General features: G+C 57.9%; 2 protein-coding genes across 7 annotated transcripts in view; one reads left to right on the forward strand and one right to left on the reverse strand.

The window, feature by feature from the left end:
• The first annotated feature begins 7,127 nt into the window (after nucleotides 1-7,127).
• Nucleotides 7,128-12,382, forward strand: ASB6 (ankyrin repeat and SOCS box containing 6). Of its 2 annotated transcripts, XM_030838608.2 has the most exons (6): nucleotides 7,128-7,368; nucleotides 8,404-8,585; nucleotides 9,620-9,726; nucleotides 9,827-9,935; nucleotides 10,663-10,749; nucleotides 10,852-12,382. In XM_030838608.2, exons 1-6 carry the CDS (start codon nucleotides 7,256-7,258, stop codon nucleotides 11,517-11,519), a joined length of 1,266 nt encoding a protein of 421 aa, XP_030694468.2. In that variant the 5' UTR covers nucleotides 7,128-7,255; the 3' UTR covers nucleotides 11,520-12,382. The 2 variants fall into 2 exon arrangements, with proteins under 2 accessions (XP_030694468.2, XP_069901772.1); XM_070045671.1 differs by lacking the exon at nucleotides 9,827-9,935 and having other exon boundaries at nucleotides 10,852-11,091.
• A 200-nt stretch (nucleotides 12,383-12,582) lies between these two features.
• Nucleotides 12,583-23,208, reverse strand: part of NTMT1 (N-terminal Xaa-Pro-Lys N-methyltransferase 1) — a 28,906-nt gene continuing 18,280 nt past the window's right edge. The window contains exons 1-5 of one of the 5 annotated variants that reach the window (XM_030838613.2): nucleotides 21,562-21,701; nucleotides 20,093-20,180; nucleotides 15,490-15,638; nucleotides 14,369-14,621; nucleotides 12,583-13,525 (exon numbers count right to left, since the gene is read on the reverse strand). In XM_030838613.2, the coding sequence (XP_030694473.1) occupies nucleotides 13,269-13,525; nucleotides 14,369-14,519 (408 nt within the window). In that variant the 5' untranslated portion in view covers nucleotides 14,520-14,621; nucleotides 15,490-15,638; nucleotides 20,093-20,180; nucleotides 21,562-21,701 and the 3' untranslated portion in view covers nucleotides 12,583-13,268. Of the gene's footprint in view, nucleotides 13,526-14,368; nucleotides 14,622-15,425; nucleotides 15,639-20,092; nucleotides 20,181-21,261; nucleotides 21,523-21,561; nucleotides 21,702-23,208 lie in introns of those variants that run through there. The other 4 variants (XM_060300316.1, XM_030838609.2, XM_030838612.3 and 1 more) reach the window with 4 other exon arrangements.

A 23,208-nucleotide genomic window follows, 5' to 3' on the forward strand; every position in this document is an offset into this window, starting at 1 on the left:
CTGTCACTGCCGACGCCTCTGAGGCCACATCCCCGGGCACCGCCCGGCCACCCGCCCCACCTCTTCTTTCCTGGCTCTCCCGTCCCTGCCTCTGTCTCAGCGTTCAGCCAGCTCCTCTCCTGCCTCTGTCTGGGCCTCCACCACGGTTTCATTGCCTCTGGTTTCCCTCTGTCTCTGTCTGCCAGGAATCGTGTCCCAGAGGAACCAGTACTCTAGGGTTCTCCTGTGTTCCCTTTTACAGCGGTGAGATGGGAAGAGGGAGGGAGGGAATGAGAGAGAAAGAGAGAGAGAGAGAGGAGGGAAAAAAAATCAAAGCCTACATATTGGTTCCAGATGTGGCTCTCTCTCACAGCCCTCTCCAGCAATTTAATTAAATTCCCCCAGACAGCCAGGAGGGTTTCTTAATGATCAAATTTCCCGGCTCCCCTCCTTGAACGGGCCCACTCTGTCTCCCTGACGGATGGCCGACGGGATTCTTCCTGCCGTCATCTTTGCCAAGCAGGGCCAGGGGGGTGGAATAGGGGGCTTCCCCGGAGCACAAAGGACCCGTCCTGCGCCCACCTCTGCCCCCCTCCATCCCCAAGGGCTCTGAGCCTTGCCCCCCCCGACCCCCACCCCCAAGCCTATCCTTGGCAGAACCTGCCTGGGCCAAGCTGCAGTGGCTGGAGGGGGCCCAGTGGTCTCCTCCCATGAGCTCTGCCTCTGGGCCGGCCTGCTGGGGACTGATACCACGTGGGTGCCAGCAGGGGTCAGATGGGGAGTCTGGGATCAGTACTCTGGGCTCACAGACCAGCCAGAGATGGGGCAGGCTCGGACCTCCTGGGCACCCTTCCGAACCCATGTGGCAGTGAGATAGACCAAGACTCAGAGAGGGCAAGGCCCGGTCCAAGATCACACATACCTGCTTGCCAGGGACAGGAAAGGCATAGGCAGGCTGATCAGCATTTAGGTGGAGAGGCTGTGCCAGGGAGAGACCTGGGATGGTTCCCCCACGTGAAGCTAAGGGTCACTCTCAGTAGGACCCCTCCCTGACTTCTGGAGTGGGGAGGAATCTAGGTGAGCCTTGCAACCACCATCTTCTTGTGCCAGTGAGGCAGTGAGGCTGAGAGAGGGCCAGGCCAGAGCCCAGGCCCCAGACTCCCTCCTGTCTTGAGGCGAGGGGCCTGAGGGCCTCTGTGTGAATTGAATGTTTGCGTTCCCCAACCTGCAAATTCATATGTTGAAGCCCTAACCGCCAATGTGATGATATTAGGAGGTGGGCCCACTGAAAGGAGTTAGGTTAGATGAGGTCATGAGGGTGGAGCACCCGTGATGGGATTAGTGCCCTTATAAGACCAGGATGTGGTCATGTGAGTGCATGGGGAGATGGTGGCCACCTGCAAGCCCAGAGAAGAGGTTTTGGAATGAAACCTACCTTACTGGCATCTTGATCTTGAATTTCCCAGCCTCCAGAACTGTGAGAAATAAATATATGTTGTTGAAGCCACCTAACCTATAGTACTTTGTACGGCAGCCCGAGCTGACTAAGACAGGCTGTAAGCACCTTCTCACCCTGTTCTCCTGGGTGAATCCCTAAGGACCCACCTCATCTGGAAGAGGATGGGGGTCAGGTGGGGCCTCTGATGTGGGCACACAAGGATGGCAGAGAAAGGGAGGATCCCTCATCTTCCCCTCTGAGGTTCTGGGCTGCCCACCTGAGGCTTCACCAGGGCCTGACCCAGCCCATAACTGGCTCTCACAGGCCCCACACCTGGCCAGGCATCGGGACCACCTGGCAGTGTCTGGGTGTGGAATGGGGTGGGGGGATAAGTCAGGGAGGAGGCTGCCCTTGGAGCAGGGGACTCTGGCCAGCAGGGCCGGATTTCCTGGAGGGCGCAGGTGGCAGGGGGAGGAGCAGGGAAGGCCACTGGGAGCAGAGATGTCCCTGGGTGTCGGGGTCTCCAAAATGCTCCTGGGTGCTGGAGAGCAAATGGAATGAGGGAGGGGACAGGAAAGTCTTTCCCTGGCCCAGCTGAGGCCCTGCCACCCACTCCGGATCCCGGTCCCCTGGTCCCTCAGCTCCTCCCTGAGCTCACAGAGGACCAGGCCCTTCAGCATGGGGACGGTGGCCAAACAGGGCCAAGCAGGCCAGGCCTCCTGGGGTCTTGAGGGTCAGGGGTCAGGGCGGGGTCAGGTGTGGGGGAGGGGAAAGGAGAGGGAGGGAGGCCGGCCTGAGGAGGAGGGGCGCAGGCAGAAGGAAGCCCAGGGCGGTGGCCCCCAGACGGCACTGGAGGAGTCCGCCCAGGCCGCCTGCTGCTCCCGCTGCCAGGCCTGAAGCTGGAGGTTCCACCAAGGAGAGGGGGAAGCATATTCCTTGCGGCAGATTTGCTGCGTTTTCCAAATATCTCACTTTATGGAAACTCTGCCAAATCAAAAAAAAAGAGAGAGAAATAAAAGGGGGGCCTTTTACTCAATTTCTCTCTCCAGGGCCTTATAAGGGACAGACCTTGCTGCCGACTGCCCCTCGTGGACAGGGGGCACCAGGAAGGTGGGGTGCCGGGCCGGGGCTGTGACACCACCCCTCCTGCAGCCCCTGCCCTGAGCGTGTGTGTGTGTGTGTGTGTGTGTGTGTGTGAACGAGCGTGCATGGTTGTGTGTCTGAGCAAGTGAGTGTTTGCGTGTGAGAACGTCTTCTGAGTGTGAATGTGGTGTCACAAGCACATGTCGGTGTGTGAGGGCTCCTGTGTGTGAGAATCTGTGTGAGTGTGTGAACCGGTGAGCATGAGTGTGTGAGGGAGGGAAGCAGGAGAGAGTGCAGGGGACCGTGGCTGGGCAGGGCCAGGTGTCCTGAGCCAGGGTCCAGGGAGCCCTTAAGGGCTAGGCTCGGGATCGAGTCCCGGAGGCCCCTCGCTAGCCAGCTGCCCTGGAGCTGGTCAGTTCTCTCTCTGAGCCTCGGTCTCCCAGACTATGACACGGGAATCCTGCTGTCACTTCCTTCCTGGAGCGTTATGACGAGCTGATGAGACATCCGTGCTGAGCTTCTAATCTGATTCCCAAGGCACAGGACTCACTGCACCAAAGGCTGCTGCTGTCATCAACGTATCCTTCATACGATCAGCCTGGGCCCTGAGGTACCCAAGGACTGGGGAGGGCAGTGGGGGGGGTGCCCAGGGGTGCGGGATTCAGGAAGGCCTGTGTGCTGGGAAGGATGCCACTAGGTGGAGTTGGGAGGAGAAAAGGTTTTGTGGACGGACCTTGCCCTGGTGTTCACGGCCTTACCTTCAACCCCAGGTGTAAAAGTGTGCAGGGCCTGATCCCCTGCCTCTGGCCGATTCAGTCTCAGGTAAGACACATTCATTGGTAAGAAGGTAGAAGACACAGAGAAGCACAAAGAAGATCAAAGTTCTCCAGATCCCAGCACCCAGAAACAATCACCACTCATATCTCAGCACAGGGTCGTCAAGAATTACTCCTGCCCACGAGCAAATGCATACACACACGCGTGCACACACACACACACACCACTTTTTCCTAAGTGGGATCAGAGAGTACCTACTGTTCTGTAACTTGCTTTGCTGAGCTGCTATAGGGAAGAGTCAAGCACATGGTAAGTCTTATATGTCAGCTATTATCACTGTTGGTGTTGGGCTAGAGAGGCCAAACTTCTCTCCTTATGTTTGTTGACAGTAGTTTTTCATCCTTTCTGACTTGCCTGTGTATGTCCTTTGCCCATTTTTCTCTTAGTGTTTTTGCCTTCTTCTTGTTGATTTTAACAGTTCTTTATATATGAAGGTTATCCCCCTCTGTGCATTGGAGAGTCAGAGTGACTCCCAAACTGCCCCAGGAGAAGGAGGCAGGGACAGACGCTGCCAGGGTCTGAGCACTGGGTGCTTGGCCCCAGCCCCCCAACCCCAGCCTGCTAAGAACCCTGGAGTTGGGCATCAGGAAGCAGCCGGGCTGACAGGGCAGTGAGAGGCAGTGGCAGGGAAAAAAGAGAAGGTTCAGAGCTGAAATGAGAGGCTCTGAGCGACAGAGCCTTAATAGGAGGCAGATGGAGGAAACAGGGTTGCCCTTGCTGATAGGAAGGAGGTCATGGGTCATGGAGCTTTCTAAAGATAGGAGCCTAGGAGACGGGCAGGCGACAGGGCCTGCTCCATGGTGTGGTGCCCAAGGACTGTGACAGAGCAGGGCTCAGCCCCTCCCTCCAGCATATCCAGACCCTCTCAGGCCCAGAACCAGAGGAACTGCAGGGCACCTGAGGCCAGGTATATGGAAGAGCTCCCCCAACCTTGGGTTAAAGTCCCAACCTAGCAGTTTAACATCGGGCAAGCACCCAAACCTCTCTGAGCCTCAGTTTCCTTGTTGAAAACGGGTTTAATACCATCACCTACTTAGGGGGTGTGTATTAAGATTAGTATGTCAAGTGTTTAGCACAGTGCCTGGCACATCAAAAGCGCTCAGTAAATAAAAGTTAACTTGTGATTGGGACTTCCCTGGTGGCGCAGTGGTTAAGAATCTGCCTGCCAATGCAGGGGACACAGGTTTGATCCCCGGTCTGGGAAGATCCTACATGCCGTGGAGCAACTAAGCCCATGCGCCACAACTACTGAGCCCATGTGCTGCAACTACTGAAGCCCACGTGCCTATAGTCCGTGCTCCGCAACAAGAGAAGCCACCGCAATGAGAAGCCCATGCACCGCAACGAAGAGTAGACTCCACTCACTGCAAGTAGAGGAAGCCCCCGCGCAGCAACGAAGACCCAAGGCAGCCAAAAAAAAAAAAAAAAAAGTGGATTCATGATTGTCACCATCCTAATCACAAGACAGTTATAGTTTTCTTGGTGGTAGAGCCCATCGGTGACATCAAGGACCTCTTCATTGGCTCCAACACTGTCAGAGCTGAAGGGCCTTCAGGTTACAGGTGGGGAAACTGAGGCCCAGAGACCAGAAGGGCCGTGCCTGGGGTCATCCATTGGAGCACCTTCAGTTGTGTCCTCCAAAGAGATATTTTCAAGTCCTAACCCTGTGGAAACTATGACAGTGATCCTATTTGGAAATAAGGTTTTTGCAAAGGTAATCAAGTTAAAATGAATTCACATCGGATTAGGGTGGGCCATAAATCCAGTGACTGGCGCCATTTAGGAAGGACAGGGAGATTTGGACAGAGAGACAGACACAGGGAAGAAGGCCACGTGAACACAAAGGTAGGCAGGGATTGGGGTGACGCTGCCACAAGCAAAGCCATGCCCGGGGCTGCCAGAACCTTCCCTAGTGTCTTCAGAGGGAGCACGGCCCTGCCTACACTTTGACGTCAGACTTCCGGCCCCCAGAACTGGGAGAGAATACACTTCTGTTGTTTGAAGCCATCCAGTCTGTGGTGCTTTGTTACCACGGCCTTATGAAGCCAGGGCAGAAGCTGGCCTCAGACCGGGCTGTGCCCACCACTCCCAGTTCTGCCCTGGACCCCATTCTAGGTGGGCCTCCTCCAGTTACCTCCACGTGCTCTAGCCTTCTCCAGGCCCCTCAGGGCTCTCACCTGCGCCATGGAGCAAGTGACCCGGGATCAAATAGGGCTGTGAAACCTGGGGGCTGCTGCACCATTCAGGGCCTGGGGATCAACTGAGGGGTGGGGTGTGGATCCTTCAGACAGGGGCAGACATTCCCAAACCCCCAGGGTAATATCTGGGGAGGCTGAGGCACTTCAGAGCAAACCCCCATCCGGATGCACCTTGTCGCCAGATAGGGATTTGGGCCCAGGTGCCCGATGTTCTGATTTTACCAGACAAGCTGGAAATCGGCGACGTGAGCAAAAAATGTCCCAATTTCACTTAAGGAGAAGATACTTCTTCCTGGAGTGAGAACCAAGGCAGATGTGTGCTGGGAACCAGGGACCCTTTGGTCTGGAGCCCCCCTAAGCTGGCCTGTCCTAACAGGGCTTAAACCCCACCCCTCTTTCTTGCTCCTTTAGGCAACGGAGGGGCAGGCAAAACGAGGCCTTCTGAGGCCTGATGGGGATTTTAATAGCTCATCACTTGATACGCACAACCACCTTGTAAACTGAACAATAATAACAGTGAGCAATTCTCCAGCCCCTGTTGTGTACTCCACGCTGCTGGGTCCCCATAGCTGGACCTGGAATACCTTGGACTGGGTTTTCTTGCTAAGACTGTTTTTGCTCTTGGCAGGGGAGCCTTATTCTATCTATCTTTTTACATTTAATCATAGACACACGGGGTTGTCTTTAAATTCATCTCTAAACGTTTTCTACTTCGCTCAACAACGCTTGCCTCTGACAGGTGCCAGGCGGGAGAGCTCCCACGCCCATGTGGTGGAAGTGGGGGTAGATGGGAGACCAGGGCTGCCACGGGCACAGCTGGGACTGGCGCACCTCTTCATAACGGACTTTCCAGAATCACGAAGACATCAGGGCTCCACTGTGGGCCTCAAGGTTGTGGAGGTTCAAATGCGAGGCCCAAGGCCGGATGCCTACACCCCAGAAAAGTGGCCCCAGGCTTGGGCTCTTTCCTGCTAGACTTCACTTCCACCCACAGTGACAGAGCTCTTGATCCAGGTTCTCGCGTGCGTTTGATTATCCCCATTATACAGATGAAGAAATTGAAGTTCATTGAGTCCATCAAGGCGGAAAGTGGAAGGAGACGGCAGCCTGCGGGGCCAGGAGCTCTAGGGGACAGAGACTCAGGAATCATCCCCATCGCCCGTCGGGTTGGGTGTGGTCCAGTCAGCGTGGGGCGAGGCGAGAGCCAGGCCCAGCCGTGGTCCGACCCGAGTCCATGGCGGCTCGCGGGCGCCGGGAGTTCGAGTCACCTCCACCGCGGGAAGGAGTTGGACAGGGGTCAAGCCGGTGTGCTCGCTCAATGGGCGGAGCTCGGACGACGCCCAGCGGCCGCGGGCGGGATCGCAGGGCGGAGCCGGGCCGGGCAGGCAAGGGACGGGCCCTCCAAGGGCCGGGATCCGGCTGGGCTGCAGGTCCGCGCCCTGCAGTCCCCCAGGGCCGCCCCGCAGACACCCCCAGTTGGCGCGCCCAGTCGCGCCGCGGTCCTCCCAGCCCGCAGAGGGCGCTGTCGTCCCCCGCTCTCTTTCCCGGGCCGGAGCGGGCCGGAAGTTCCAGTGTTACTTCCGGCGCGGAGCAGTTGGTTGGGCGGTGCAGTTGGCCGGCGAGGGGACTGGACCAGCAGTGGCCAAGCTTGGCCGAGATCGCGGCCCCCGGAACGTGCCCAATCGGCGTCTCGGCCTCGGCGGAAGGTGCGGCCGCCGCAATGCCGTTCCTGCACGGCTTCCGGAGGATTATCTTCGAGTACCAGCCGCTAGTGGATGCGATTCTGGGCTCCTTGGGCATCCAGGACCCCGAGCGGCAGGAGCCCCTGGACGGGTAACTCGCTCCCTTCCCGCCTCCGACCCGGAGCTGCATCCCTTTCATTGTCACTACAAACATGGCGGGGCGAGGCGGGCGGTGTCCCCACCTGACAGATAAGACAGACGGCGGTGGTGAGGACTCCCAGCTAGCGCAGGCAGGGTCGGAGGGTGGGGTGTCGGGAGGGCCTCCGCCTCAGGGCCCCACCCTGCGCCCTGCCTGTCCTGTGCCCTCCACCTGGAGTTGCAGAGGAGCAGGGTGGAATCTGTGAGCAGTGCGAAATGCGCTTTCCATGGCCGAGTTTGCACAGGCGCGGGTCTATCCGGGAACCGGTGGGAACGGTGTTAGAAAGCGCATCGTTCAGGGCTACGTCAGTGAGCTAAACCCCCAGCCTTCATGATGCTTGTGCTCCAGAGGAGAGAGACCGACAGTCATAAGTGAACTTAAGTAAATAGTGTATTAGGTGGAACAGAGAAAAGAGCAGAGGAAAGGGGGATCAGGTGTGCGTTTTGGGGACCCGTTGGAATTGGCGAGGGAGGTAGGTGGGTTGGGACTTTGTGTGCGCTCAGCCTTCGGAACACCAGACGTCCCTGGGTGTGAGCGAGGGAGGAGGTCTGCTGACTGCCCTGGCTGTGGGGTTGCCTGGGCTGGTCTGGCATCCTCTGCCGCTCAGGGACAGTCACTGTCTGCGGTGGGAGGGTGTCAGTGTCTGGTACTTGATCTTGGCCACAAGAGTTCCCTTCTGTGCCAACAGCCCAGGTGTATGAGGCTTTGTACCCAAGCCAGGGGCTAGATTCTCTGGGCCGCTTGGAGGGAGGCTGAAGACAGCCCCAGTCCTTTCTCAGCAAACCCGAGGAGTCTGCTCCAGTGAGCAGATCCAGCTTGGCCCTCTCTACCACCGACCTTTTCTAAAGAGACTTTCAGCCCCACGGAGCCAGGGCCCTGCCTGTGTGTGACAGCAGGAGACTAAAGGCCACCTGCCCACAGGGTACCCAGCCAGCTGGTCCCACTGCTGTTCCCACCCTCAACTGGTCTGCCTCTCTCCTGCCCCAGGCCCAGTTATGTCGCCAGCGAGGAGAGCCGGATCCTCGTTCTCACTGAGCTGCTGGAGAGAAAAGCCCACTCTCCATTTTACCAGGAAGGCGTGAGCAACGCCCTGCTGAAGATGGCTGAGCTGGGACTGACGCGCGCAGCTGACGTTCTCCTGCGGAATGGGGCCAACCTCAACTTCGAAGGTCAGCTGGAGCCCAGAGGGACCGGGGTGGGTAGGTGGCTTAAGTGTGGCCCTGCTTTGGGTGGGCGGCCAAGCCTTCGGGGTCTGCTTTTACTGTTCTCTTGGGAGATACTTCCCTCATTTATGTCACGGGTGATGACTAAGGACACCCACATTGGGTGGCCTCCCATCCCCCTGCGGGCTTTCAAATGGCCCTTAACCACCTCTGATCAAGAGCGAGTTTGTCACTGCTTCTACCATGTGATTGCTTTAGCAAACTTTCCCCCAGCTCCCAGCTAAATCCCTGCCTCCATTAATGTGAAAATGTGGCTGCTGGCGCTGTGCCCAGAGCTCAGGGAATGTAATTTTCTGACACTCGTTCTGAGCCACCTTGCATTCTTGTTCTTGCCACAGGGAGAGGGGAAAACAGATAAGACTCACTGGGCATAAATGACAGCAGGACGCTGTTGGCTTCTAGCTTGTGTGCTGGGGGTGGTGATGGAGCCATTATTCCTTCCCTCTTCGCTTTCACCCTGGGAGGGCAGGCAGAGTCGGCCAGGAGACATGCAGGGCTGACTTGGGGCCGACTTGGGGGTTTTGTGCTGACACAGGATGTGGCCAGGCGTGTCTCCCCTCCCCATTTGAGGACAGGCTCAGAGGCTTCTAGGCTCCTGGAGGGTCACAGAGCTGAGAGAGGTGGGGGAGGCATTGTGAAGTCAGCCACTGGGAGACCCAGCTGTGAGAACTTGGCTTTTATTGCAAGACTTACGGAGCTGTCACTCTGCGTATTCCTCCCAACAGCCCTGTTTAGGTCCCATTTTACAGAAGGAACTAAGACCCGGATTAAGTACGATGTCCATTAATCAGAACAGCCCCAGGATCCAAACCTAGGCCTGACTCCATGCACTGTCCGACGAAGACAGCTGTGTCCCGACCCCTCGTGGTGCTGGGAGCCCTTAGGTCGGAGCACTGCGGCTGGGCTGCCAGGCTGGTCCTGGGACCCTGCGAGAATGTGCCGACAGGCAGGACTGACCTAAGCTGTGTCTGTGCCCTCAGACCCGGTCACCTACTACACGGCCCTGCACATCGCCGTCCTGCGAAACCAGCCTGACATGGTGGAGCTGCTGGTGCGCCACGGGGCCGACATTAACCGCAGGGACCGGGTAAGAGCCAGGTCCGGCCTGCTCTGAAGGGGGGATGTGGTCAGGGCCCTGAGCAGCTCACAGGCCCCCGGGCCGACGTGGCTGTGCTTTCTTGACTCAGATCCACGAGAGCAGCCCCTTGGACCTGGCCAGCGAGGAGCCGGAGCGCCTGCCCTGCCTGCAGCGCCTCCTGGACCTTGGAGCAGATGTCAACGCGGCCGACAAGCATGGTGGGTGCCTCCTGTAGAGGAGCAGGGTGGGCCTGGGCCGAATTGCCTTGTGGGGTTACCCAGGGTAACCCGGGGCGATGGCTTGGCAGGCAGGCTGGAGGCGGCCCCTCTGATGGCACAGCGCGGCCGGGCGCACACTGGTGCATTTTGCTGACTCGCCGAGGCTTGAGAGGCAGTGCGTCATCGGTCCCGTAAGGGCATCTATAGGAGGAAATGGGGTACCTGTGTGCTCAGCTTCTGAGGGACGGGGCTCCCTGTCGGGAGAGACCCAGCCTGGGTCTCAGGTAGCATCTCAGGGTCTAGAAAAGTCCTGCTTTCCCTGGCCCTTCTGTTCCCATTTTTGTGTGAGTGGAGTGAGAATGGCCAGAAACCTGTCATCCTCCGCGCAGAAACAGAGACACAGATGTAGAGAACAAACGTATGGACACCAAGGGGGGAAAGTGGCAGGGGGGCTGGTGGTGGGATGAATTGGGAGATTGGGATTGACATGTATACACTACCATGTGTAAAACAGATAGCTAGTGGGAACCTGCTATATAAAAAATAAACAAATTCAAAAAATTCAAAAGAAAGAAACCTGTCACCCTCAGCCCCAGGTGAGAGAGGTCAGTCATTATTGAAGTTCGTTTTCTGGTCCCGAGGATCTGTGTTTCCCTTCCACCTCTGGGGTTGGCCTGACCTCGGCTTCCCGGCCTCCCACTGCCCCCCACTCACTCTCCCTCCCTAGGAAAGACTGCTCTGCTCCATGCTCTGGCCAGCAGTGACGGGGTGCAAATCCACAACACTGAGAACATCCGCCTCTTGCTGGAAGGAGGTGAGCCTTGTCCTTCCATGCTGCCCCCTGGAACACGAAGCATTGCTTTGCCAGGGTTTAAGGCCTCCTCCCACCGTCTCTTCTCCCTCCTGGTTCTTCTAGGGGCGGATGTCAAGGCTACCACCAAAGACGGGGACACGGTGTTCACCTGCATCATCTTTCTGCTGGGCGAGACGGTGGGAGGTGACAAAGAGGAGGCCCAGTTGATCAACCGCTTCTGCTTCCAAGTAACGCAGCTGCTGCTGGCTCACGGCGCCGACCCCAGCGAGTGCCCGGCCCACGAGTCCCTCACGCACATCTGCCTCAAGAGCTTTAAGCTGCACTTCCCTCTCCTGCGCTTCCTGCTGGAGTCCGGGGCCGCCTATAACTGTTCCCTCCACGGCGCGTCCTGCTGGTCCGGCTTCCACATCATCTTCGAGAGGCTCTGCTCCCACCCAGGCTGCGCGGAGGACGAGAGTCACGTGGACCTGCTGCGCAAAGCTGAGACCGTCCTGGATCTCATGGTGACTAATTCCCACAAACTCCAGCTGCCTGAAAACTTCGATATCCATCCCGTGGGCAGCCTGGCAGACAAGATCCAGGCCCTTCACTTCTCCTTGAGGCAGCTGGAGAGCTACCCCCCACCCCTCAAGCACCTGTGTCGCGTTTACATCCGGCTCTACCTTCAGCCGTGGCCTGTGGACGCGAAGGTCAAGGCCCTGCCTCTGCCCGACAGGCTCAAGTGGTATCTCCTTAGTGAGCACAGTGGCACCGTCGAAGACGACATCTGACAGCTGCGACTGCAGGGAACAGGGTCTGGGCAGCTCAACCTGTTGGTGGATTTAAGTACCTGTGGCAGCCTTAGGGGAGAACCTTCAGCCCCGTCTGTCAGAAGGTGCATGTTGGAGGTGAGACTGGATCCTTAACTGAGGACAGAGAAAGCCAGGTGGAACCCAGCAGCTGCAAGCACCCCAGTGGGGAAAGGCTTCCGTCTTCCAGGCAGACCGCCCCCGCTTCCCTCTGGCAGCACCCCCAAGTCTCACCCCACAGTGGAACAAGGGACAGGGTTTGGACTTGGGACACGTTTGTACCCTCCCAGCCTGAGGGAAGCGCCCGCCATTTAGAGAAGCAGGGTAGCTCCGAGACCGGGCCCTCCTGCGGGCTGCAGGAAGCTGGCCTGTTCTGCGTGGAGACGCGGCTGAGGCCGGAGCAGGCGGGAGGGGCCCGCGGGGTGCAGCCCAGCCGAGACCCTGTACACGCGCCTCCGCTCCAGAGTCCGTCAGAAAGTAAGTGCTTCTGGGCAGGCAGGGAGGAAGCTGAGCTGCCTCCTGCAGCGTCTGCAGCTCTGGGCCCAGGTCGCCCCCCAGGGTGCAGGGCTCTGCTCTGGCGGCAGCTGTTTGTGCCAACCCTGGGGTTCTGGGGACCATGCGTTCTACAAAGCAATCATGCATGGCCAGGGGCTGTCCTTCCAGTGTCTCGCTTTGTGCGGGATCATCTGATGGAGGAAGCCACCGAGACTGGAAGCCAGCCTCCGCCCTGGGCTGAGCCCTCAGCAGGCTGTCTGCAAGTCACACAGGTGGTCACTGTGAATTGTGTAAATGCCTGGGAGATGAGCTGAGACAACCGAATGATATATTATAAAATTAAACTGATTTCCCTTGGCCTTAAAGGTCCTTGTATAACATTTCGGCCCCGCTCCCGCCCTTTCCCGAGTTCAGGGTAAAGGGTCCACGGCAGCCGAAGAAGAGGCGGCAGAGGCACGAGGAGATGCCCCGCTCAGGAGAGCAGCTTTCAAGCAGCACAGCACTGTTGTCCCAGTAAAGAAAAGCACCACTCCACACTGGCGAAGGCCTTTCCAGTACAGGGGTTCACCCTTTTATTTTTGACTGAAAATGCCCCCTAAGGAGGAGCCACAAGGCACAGCCGAGAGGGAAGCTCCAGGCCTCTCCCCTCCCTGCAGGCTGTGGTGACGGTCACGTTAAGGGCCCCAGGGCCCCATCTCCAAATAGCACCCGGAACGTGGACATCCCATCAACTGCACCACTCGGCAGGCACCACGTAGGCTCAGCGCAGGCAGGAGGGTGCTGAGGGCCGCAGGCTCCACGGGCCCAGCTCCGCTCCCCTCCCCTCTGGAGGTATAAGGTCCTCTGCAACCGCTTTAGTGGTTACTCTCTTCCTCTTACGCCAGCCAGGCCTGTGGCAGGAAGGCCAGGTGCTGTTACTGGAGAGCAGGGAGTCTCACTTCTGATGGGACCGCCGGATTCCCACGAGGCGAGCATCGGAGGCCCAGGGGTCGCATGGGTCCACAGGGCCCAGTCCCCGCCGCTCACTCCGGCCTCGCTGCCCCATTCAGTGGCACCCCTCCCGACTGGGTCCCCTTATGCCTTTTTAATAAGAGTCTGTATAGTGAGTGGACGGCAGACAGGTATATTTCGTGGCCCCGCTCAGCACCCCCGAACCATCGAGGTTGAGCGTGTGGACCGCGTGCAGGTGCCAGTCCTCCCCCACCCACACTGGTCCCTCTCTCCTGCCAGCCCCGCTCATCTCAGGGCTAAGCTGTACACGTGGTAGATCTCGTCCGGAAGGTTCTCCTGCCGCTCCTGGGCCAGGAGGCTGAGGCCTGCGCTGCGGACGATCCTGTGGACCACATCGAGGTCCCGGCACACGCTGCTGTCCACATCGTCCAGGATCACGCCCTCCTGGGCCATGTTGTCTTTGATGACGATGATGCCGTTGGGGCGGAGGCCCCGCTTGCAGCGCCGCAGGAACTCGGCCAGGTGCTGATCGGTCAGGTGGCCTGGGGGAGGCAGAGGCCGTCACGAGGGAAGGATGCCAGCCCCTCCATGCCACTGCGTGTCCACTTGCTGAGCACTTACTCAGTGCTGAACACACAGGGCCACTGGCTTTCAACAGCCCGGAGGGGTTTACCAAAGCCCATTTTAAGAGGAAACGGGCTCAGAAGTCACCTACCCAAGGGCAATCACAACGTATGCCGCTGGGATTTCACCCTGACTGGGTGACTTCCAGGCCGTGCCCAACACCTACACTCCACCCGCCCCTCCTAGGCCTGGATCAGCGGAGTGTACCAAACAGAGTTCCTTCCCTACATCACAACTCCTAACAGGCTTTTGAGGACCACAAAATACAGGGCAAATCCAGCGTGTTCCCAGCAGCCTGGGCCGCCCACCTGGAGGAGGTGGCCTGCTGCTAGGTGGGCAGCCTGAGGAGAGCACCCTGGGTACGCCTTCAGGCCAAGTGGGTGCAGGACCGGGTGGTAAAGCGGCTCGCTCACTGCGAACGGCAGAGGGCAGCCAGGGCTCCAACTCTTCCTCTTACTGAAAGCCCTTCTTATGAAAACTCATTTCCACATTCTTTGAATGCAGTAAGTTACTGATAATTAAAACTTTTCAACAACAAAATCTGTCCCCAAATGGGTCACAGCAGGTATTGAGTTGAAACAAAACATGGAAGCAAGTGAACCTTGTAGGTGGAGTCCTGGCGAGTGCAGGGAGGATTCCAGGAATGCCCGCTGGCCGCCCTCTGCAGCAGCGCCAGAGCCTCAGCTCCCACGGCCTCGGGAAGCCCAGCCTCTGCGGTGAGAGACGTGCAGGCAGGCGGAGAAGGGGCGCGGGATGCTCACCTATCACCCACTGGATCCAGATGACGTCGTAAGAGTGCGGCTCCGGGCTAAAGTCCTGGAGGCCGCAGCAGAAGAAGTTCCTCACTCTCTTGCCTTCCTCACCCAGGTAGGTCTTGGCCTTGACCAGAAAGTCCTCCGTCACGTCCACCATGTCCACCACTCCGAAGAGAGGCAAGAGCAGCCTCTTGGTGATCCTTCCGATGCCGGCTCCGCAGTCCAGGGCGTACGAGGTTCCCGTCTTGTTTGGGCCTTCCTGAAAGAGCAGAGAAGGCACAGACTATAAGGAAGGGTTAGAAAGCCACAGGGACCCTGTCACTGCGAAGGGGCCTTTCCTCACGAGCCCCTGACTACTCAGATCAGGCCTGGGCACAGGCTGGCAGCTGGCACCGGTGGGGCCAGCAGTGGGCGTAAGCACAGCACAGCCTTTTCCTGGGCCACATGTTTCTAACGTGAAAGCCAACCTCCACTTAAAGGTGTTAAGTAGGTGCGTTCATCTCCTGTCACTCCTGAGACCCCATTAAAAGGACAGCAGCAGAGAGAGAATAAAGAACTCAAGCAGTGAAAGGATGGAAGAGGGCACTCAGTGAACAAATCTGGGAAGATGGAACGTGGGTGGAGCAGGGGGCAAGCAGCAGCCTCAGTGTTTGCCGAGGGACAGGCAGGGAGGCTCTGGCCACGGCGATGCCAGCCTGGCACAGAGGAGGGTGGCGGGGCGAGGAACGAGAAGCTGTGCTGGCCGAACGGCCAACAGCCACAGCCCAGATGCTTGCAAACACGGCAGGAGAGCAAAGGTTTTGCCTCTGGAAAAATAGAACAGTTTGTGAGGAGACTGCTCCGTTCCGGCACCGAGAGGCCCCAGCGTAACAGCTGCCTCCTGTCGGGTGACCTTGGGGCAAAGCCTGTGAGTCACCCGCCCCACCCGCTCTTCAAGGCCTGGGTCGTGGACACAATGAGGTGACCCTGTGGCGGCGAGTGGGAAGGTGGTGCCCCACGCAGAGCAGGCAGTGCCACCGGCGCCACCGCCTCTCCTCCTGGAGAGCACAGCAGCCCTGCCTACCCTCAGAAACCTCTGCAGGAACTTCCGGGAGCTGGTGATGTCGATGCTGGAGATGTGGCCATACCCCCCGAGCATGCCGTCCACGGTGGCCGGGACCTCCTTCCAGTACGTCTTGGCCTTGGAATAGAATTGTTTCTCGTCCTCTATCACCTCGCTCGTCATGCTGTCACCAGCCACGTCTTTGCTCAGGCACCAGACTCAGCAGCGGTGTCCCTGAATAAAAAAAGGAGGGAAGCAGCCCTGGGCTCCCCGCATGCTTCTGCTGGTCACATGATCCTGCCTGACGCAGAGGAGTGGCCAGTGTCCCCCAACCTGCTTCTACCCATTAGAGGGCATTGCCCCCCGTCTCTTGCATTCAAGTCATTCTGCAAAGCTATCTTCATGTCAGAGCAGGACACCCAGAGTCCTGGCTTCTAGTTCTTTCCTTACCCTACATGACACCTGACTCAGTGGCTTCTGAACCCAAGGTACAGAGAACCCCGATCTACACTTAAGAGAAATGAAAACAAAGCAAGGAACCCAAGCCTCCTATAGCAGACATTCTGGGTGATCCCAGCAGGGCCCGAGGGGCCCCACGCCTCCCTTCCTCCGTCGCAAGCGCAGAACAAGCTCACTGCGGGGTCCAGTCCACGGTTACCCATGAGCCTGACTCTGTGCCAGGTGCTGTCTGTGAACAGGGAGACGGCCAGGCGGATACACGATCAGACATGTGTGAGGGCTGCGGAGAGGTACAAGGTGCTGGCAGAGCACAGGTGTCAGGAGAAGCGACACACCAGCTAACATCGAGGATGAGGAAGCGTTCGCTCAGCAACCAGGAAGACAGGCGCGTGCGTTGCCCTTCCAACGGGAAACTCGGGGTCCTAAGGGTCATGTTTGCTAGTTCCGACTTCACACCAAAGAGCAGCGAGCCGGAACTACTCTAGGTTAAGCAGGGAGTGGCCTGAGATGTGTGCTTCTGGAAGGCTGCGTTGGCAGCCGCGTGGGCTACAGGGGAGAGTGAAAGCAGACGGCCGGGCCTTGATGGCAGAGCGGAGGCCCACCGCCAGCGCCACATTCAGCCAGCTGGGCCACACCGCGTAGGGGGTGGAGGGTCACACCTCTCCCGAGGCACCGCGCTCATCTACAGATGCTCGCCGTGCGCAGGGCCGTTCCAGCCGCCGTAAGGCTTGTCCAGATAAGGTTCAACACCCAGAGGCTTACAGCAGGGGAGACAGGGAAGAAATGGAACCAACGAGAACACGAGGCAGAAACGAGGACTCTCGTTGAGCCACAAAGGGCTATGGGAACTTGAGGGGTAGAGTCGTCCCTTCCGAATGGCGGGCGGGGCAGCAGCCAGGAGAAGGCCGGGCCCGGAGGACAAGGAATGCTCTGGAAGGGGACAGGGACAGAGCAGAGGTGGCATGGCACGCGTGCCACACAGAGGGCTGGGGACGGCTGGGCTGGCTGCAGTGTGGACAGAGAAAAGAGTGTGGGAGGTGAGCCCGTCCTGGCAGACGGGGCCTGGAGTACAGCGCCCTGAGTGAGCCTGGGGCCACGGGTCCAGTCTGTCAACAACGCGAAACTGATCAGCTGAGTTTCTGAAGGGCAGGGGGGTGCGGGGACCCAGCCTGCGGGGGCTGAGTGGCGACGGTGCAGGAACGGCAGCGCCGTGCCAGGAGACAGAACAGGGGTAGCAGCCACCCATCCTCTGCCCACACGCGTTGCTCACTCTTCGCTGGCCACTGGACCCTCACGACTCACCGCGACCCAGGCACCCCACGAGCCCCGTGTAGGGGAGGGAGGCGATGCACACGGTGGCATCCTACCCAAGGTCAAGGGGCCCGTGCGTTTGCCGAGCCCTGGGCCTTCCCCCGTGAGCAGCTGATTTTCAACACAGGGTTTCACTTACGTGTCACCTCAAAGAGGCCTTCCCTGACCAGTCTAAGGTGCCTTCCTCCAACACGATTACCCGATGCCCGTGGTTCCTGCCTTCGGAGTGCGTATTTCTAGCTGAAATGACAGTTTACTGACCGTCTGGCCTCCACTAGAATGGAAGCCCCCGAGGTAGGACCTTGCCTTTTCACCACTGCGTCCCGGCACCGAGCCACAGGAGTCCCTCAGTGCAGGGGTGAAAGCCCCCAGTCCCCCAGGAAAGCTGTGCAAGTCTGTGCTCCCGGGGGCTCACTCCGCCCCCTTTACAGTACTCCACGGGGCTGTAGTTAAGTCACTGACCTCCCAGTATGGTCCTCAAAACCAGCTGAAACCCCCGTAAGACCGAGAAGTGCTTTAAGAGCTTCAAGAGAAGTAACAGAAAAGCGCCCTGAGGACAAGCACGGGCCTTCGACACACAACTGAGGGCCCAGAAGCAGCGCAGGGGAACAAAACAAGAAGCGCTGAGGATCTTCACTGCCATGGCTGTAGCTAGCCTCCGACATACACCTGCACTCTGAACTTGTCCTGGAAGACAAGGAACCTTCCAGAAGCAGCAGGACCACCCCAGCCAAACAACTCAGAAATGCTGCTCCCTGACGCAATTCCACTTCTGCCACGGCCAGCCCTTTCCGGAGACGCCAGCCAGCCAGTGGGGGCACCGGGGGAGGGCCTGGCCTGGCTGCTGGGAACAGATGGGAAGGGGGCCGCCGCCTCGTCCCCGGACCTGGCTCCTTCTGTGGACCCGGGCGTTCCCCGGGGACAGGGGTCACACGCGGGCCTTCTGCGGAACAGGAGGGAGCCGACAGCATCCACAGGCCCCACCAGGGTCGCCCTTAGACCTGGGCTTTGCCACTGTTTCCACCCTCCATAAACCCCTTCCACTGTGCCCCCAGAGACCCCTGGCTCCCCCCCCGCTTCAGGTTCTCGAATCAGCTCTCAGACGGATCCCCTCCCTTCCCTGTTCAGGTACAGGGCTTGGGACTCCAATGAGGACGGTTCCAGTTACAGCACCAACCCAAGAGCCCTTCGGGGTGACAGGCTGGGGGGCCTCAGTTCTAAATACTGCCCCCAGCCCTGGCTCACGGCAGCGTCCCACACCTGCGCCCCAGCCCACAGGAGGAAGCGGCGCGCTGCTTGTGAGAATGAACTCTCGTTCCAGCCTCCAGGAACGTGACAAGCAAAAGCATGTGGAGACCTGCCAGTCCCCAAGAATGCAGATGTGGCACAGTAAGTGTCACCGTAGCTCCCTGAGAACTGACAGGAGAGGGAGCCAGCAGCTTAAATGTTACCATCCACCTTCCTGGGTTTGGGGGCTGCTTACGTGGACGCGGTCTGAAAGGCCAAGTGGGCTCCCCAGCCCCCGCCGACAGGCACCACGGCAACTCTTTCCCAGCCCCTCCGCTGTCACCAGGAAGGACAGCACCAAAGCCGGCCACGCAGCCGTGCTCCCCCTCGGACGAGCTGAGCGAGTCCGGCCCTGTCCCCCTCAGGAAGGACAGCACCAAAGCCGGCCACGCAGCCGTGCTCCCCCTCGGACGAGCTGAGCGAGTCCGGCCCTGTCCCCCTCAGGAAGGACAGCACCAAAGCCGGCCACGCAGCCGTGCTCCCACTCGGGCGAGCTCAGCGAGTCCGGCCCCGTCCCCCTCACACGAACTGCTGGCTTTGTATTTGCGTCTATCACCCCACTGGACTGGGAACTCCAGAAAGCAGTGGCGACACCCTGAGATGTATCACTGTATTTCTCCTGCGTCTCGTAGCTCATAGGTATTCAACAAGTTCCCTTCCGATCAGATGAACAGAATAAATCCGGGGCCAGACGCTTCCCTGGCTGTACTCCCTCTGCCTGTCTGTCTGCCTTCCCTCCCAGGAGGCCCAGGGACGCTAAGTCTACACCATTAGCCTAACACCTGCTGCGAGGTGGGTGTTTACCAACTGGTTTTGCTGAATGAATCGGAGAAGGACCTTTGTGCGGCCAGTCATTCTCCACTTTTAAGAAAATCCTGCAGACAAAAATCAAATCATTCAAACCTGGTATCACTGAAGCCCTTTACTGACGATACAATTTTTTGCTTTACCAAAAGCCTTACAACATGATTCCTTTAAATGTCAAGGTCCCCCGAATAATCCAATTTACAGGAATTCCACTTACGGGTACATTCTAGGAACAAGCCAGGGGAGGCACATCTAGGCCGGGAAATGGCAAGCATAACTCTGACATTTGTCCTAACAGCTTGGATTCATTAGTAAACATGAGTTCTGGGGCCCTGTCTACACTTTGCCTCCCAGAGTCCAGACTGAGGTGGGCAGGAGGTCCCTAGGAGTCAGAGGGAACGGCGGGGCTGTCAGTCAACCCGCAGGAGGTCCTCCTGCACTCTGCCCTGCTGGGATCACAGCAAGGAAGGAGCCACATGGCCGCAGGGACAGGGGAGGGGCCTGGGCGGTCTGGCTTCCTGCACTCTGGGCTAGCTTGGAGGGGAAGTGAGACCCTTTGCTCCTAGGGAACTTCTGCTCCTCAGCAAGTGGAATGTGTCTGTGAATCCTTCATGATCATCTGGCCACCTACCCACGCCCCCCTCCAAGGTGTTCAGGGCCACCCCGGCCAGCCGCCCCAGCTATTACTCTGTTCCCAGGATCCATGGAAGAGAATGGGGTTGGAACTGTCACCGTCAGGCTCTGCAGGCTCATCTCGTCCTCATTTACCAGTCTCTAAGGAAAAGCCTGGAAGCATCGGAAGGCACGAGCCCGCTTGATGTTACCTCTTCCTTCCCACACCCTCGTGGACAGGGCCTGTTCTCCCTGGCTCTGTGTGGACAGCCGTTGGACTTCTGAGAATGGCAGGGTGTTCTATGAAAAAGAAAGGGAGGGAGGGAGTAAAGAAGACCAAAAAAAAAAGGGGGGGGGAGCGGGATTTAAAAACAAAGGCTCTGATGGAGTTGAATGAACCGGGTGTGAATCCTGGCTCTGCTTCTCACTGGCTGTGTAAGCGCAGATAAGACACAACCTCAGTTACGTGTCTTTATCTATACAATGGGAACATTGACTTTCTAGGAAAGCTGTGAGGATTAAACGTGGATATACAAGCGTAAAGTGTTCCATACACTGCTGGGCGTGCATTAATCCCCAAAATCTCTGTCAGATGAGATTCTCATCGATTCTCTCCGCCAAGTGTGAAGCCCTAACGAGAAAATGTGCTGAAAGGCCCCCTAAACCAGAGTGCTGGCCACACCTAAGGGATCATGACTGGTACTGCCGGGTGGTCGTTCCAGTGACTCAGCTCCGCCAATCCGCAGAGGGGAGTGAGCTTCCCATCCACGGAAGCATGGAAACCCTGCTGGTTTTGGTGACTCTGTCTGTGATTCTAGGGCTTCTAGTCTCCACCAAAGCATTCTGCGTGTACTTCAACCCTCCCACAGCCCCTAGTTCACAGAGAGAAAAACCATTCCACTCATGGAGTAATGCACACACACAGAAAACCAGGAACAGAACAAGGACGGAATCCAGACTTCTTACTGGGTCAAGGCCCTAGTCCTCTCAGGGGTGCATCCCATCTCACTGGGCAGATTCCATACCTCCAGACCATGTGCAGTACTGCCCAGCCCCACCCGCAAGGCCTCTGCCACCAGCTGGTTCTATCCCTTATTGTACAGAGAAACCACGGTCCAGAGAGAGATCACAGTTGACGGGCAGCAAAGCCTGGGCCTTCTGATACGGCAGCCTCTCTGCCAACAGGCTGACCTTGGCTCCAAGGGCTCCTCGCGGCGGGCTGTCTTTTGAGCGGCACCTATGTTGACCCCTAACTGGGGTCGGGTCCAAGGTGAAATATGATAGCAACGCCTATGTAACCGGGCACTACCCTGTGCCCGACTCTGATCTGAGCATTTTACTCAATCCTCACACCCACCCTCCTAGTGGGTGCTCTCCTTACCCGTTTCTCACAGGGGAAACTGAGGCTCAGAGAGGGAAAAGAACTTGCTGCGGCGGGGGCCGGCGTGGGGGAGTGCCCTGATCAGGCTTGGGGGGCCTCGGCCTTCCTCCTCCCACCCCACCTGGGGCCCAGGGCCGGCCGGCCTGCCGGCGGACCTCCCCGGAGTGCGCACGTGGGGCCCTGCCGGCTCGCGCCCGGGTCACGTGAGGAGCCGGGGCCTCAGGGCGCCCAGGCCGTTGGGGCCTGGGGCCTCCCCTCTCCCGGCGGCCGCCGTCCCCCGCTCCGCCTCGCGCTACTCACCCCACGCGGGGGCTCCTAGGACCCGGGAGAAGAGGACGGGGAAAAGGAAGGGAGGGAGGAGGCGGCGGCGGCGGCGAAGACCCCAGCAGCCCCCAGGCAGCTCCACCTAACCTCTACCAGACGCTACACCTCGCGGCGCGCGCCGCCTTTGTCCGCTTACGTCACTTCCGGGCTCCCGGGGGCGGGGCCGCATAGGGCTCCGCCCCGTGGGCTCCGGACCTAACTCGAGTACTGTCCCGGGAAGAGCTTCCAACTCTAAAAAGCCGCATCGCCGACCCTGTCCCGCCTCCAGCTTGCAGCTCATTAGGAGGCGGCACGGCTGGACTTTTAAAAAAGAGCGTTCTGTGGAGTTTCCACTGGGTAAAAAGGGGAGGGGGAGCCTTATGCAAGCCTTAATCCCACCCATAACAATTAATATCTTAAAATATACAGATCAAAAAGAAAAAAAAAAAGGAAGAAAAATACCCTTGACAGTGCCTAGGGGTTGCCACTCCAAATAAGCAGAGCAAATCCATGAAATTTCTGTTCCCAAAAGATTGCCCTCCCCTAGGCTCCTGCCATACACAGAAATTCTGGAGCGGTCCCTGAAGCAGCCTTGATGGAAATGAGAGTTTGCAGGTAGGTAGACCTTGTGAACTTTTCCAAGCCTCAGTCTCCACTTCTGCCAGGTAGATGGAATGCTCTGAGGGTTAAATTTGTGGGATATTATGCGTCAAGACTTCAGCCCTGTGCTTGGAGCCGGCTCTCAGTAAATAGACGCTGACTCATAATATTCGTCATAATATTCATCTATGTCATCATATTCACAATATTCGTCATAAGTTCTTTTTTCCTGAACTGACATCCTGGCTTAGATTTACAGTGCCTTCCTCTGGGCGTCGCACCAAGGAGGGGCTTAAAATGTGTTTGCTCTAATGAAGAGAAAGCTATGGGGGGGGTGCCCTGAAAAGCCCCACCTGCTTTTGAGTCCCCCAAATCTGTCCGTATTATGTGGCATCCTCGCTAGGGCACTGCAGGTCAGACTTGGTTCCCCTGGCCTGGGCTCCTCTCCCAAGCTTCATTTTCCATGTCACTATGGCAAGGGGATACATCTTGGGCAATCTCAATCTGGAGGTTTCTATAATCTTTGGAGGGCAGCTCTGAGCCTAGCTTTTTTAGGGGTGCCTAAAAATCCACCCCTACCTTTTTTTCCTGTCAATGGAAGACAAACTCCCTTCCCTACACCTGGACTCCAAGGCCTTTCCAGGTCTGGCCAGTCCACTAACCTCAAAGCCTCTCGCATCTCTGAATTCCCAAGCCTCGCACATAGTAGATGCTCAATAAATGTTTGCAGCATGTAAGGGCTGGAGGCCTCCTTAGAAATCATCTAGGTAGTCTGGTGTTCCTCATCCATTTTTTAAAAACTCACAAACACTTAGAATAAATATAAAAATTTCTCACCTTCCCCACACAATGTTCCGTCTTCCCAAGGAGGTATGCCCTTCCATCCCTGGTTGAGGAGTATTTTCGGAAATGTATTACATTGTCTGGGATGCCTCCTCCAGGCAGACATCTTGTCATTTGAATTCCAAAGTCATTTTATTCATTTTCAAATTGTAAAATCCTACCAGGCCAGTGAAATTACTGGTCCAAACTACACTCGTCCCC

Source organism: Globicephala melas, chromosome 6 (assembly GCF_963455315.2).
Source record: "Globicephala melas chromosome 6, mGloMel1.2, whole genome shotgun sequence".
Lineage (NCBI taxonomy): Eukaryota > Metazoa > Chordata > Mammalia > Artiodactyla > Delphinidae > Globicephala > Globicephala melas.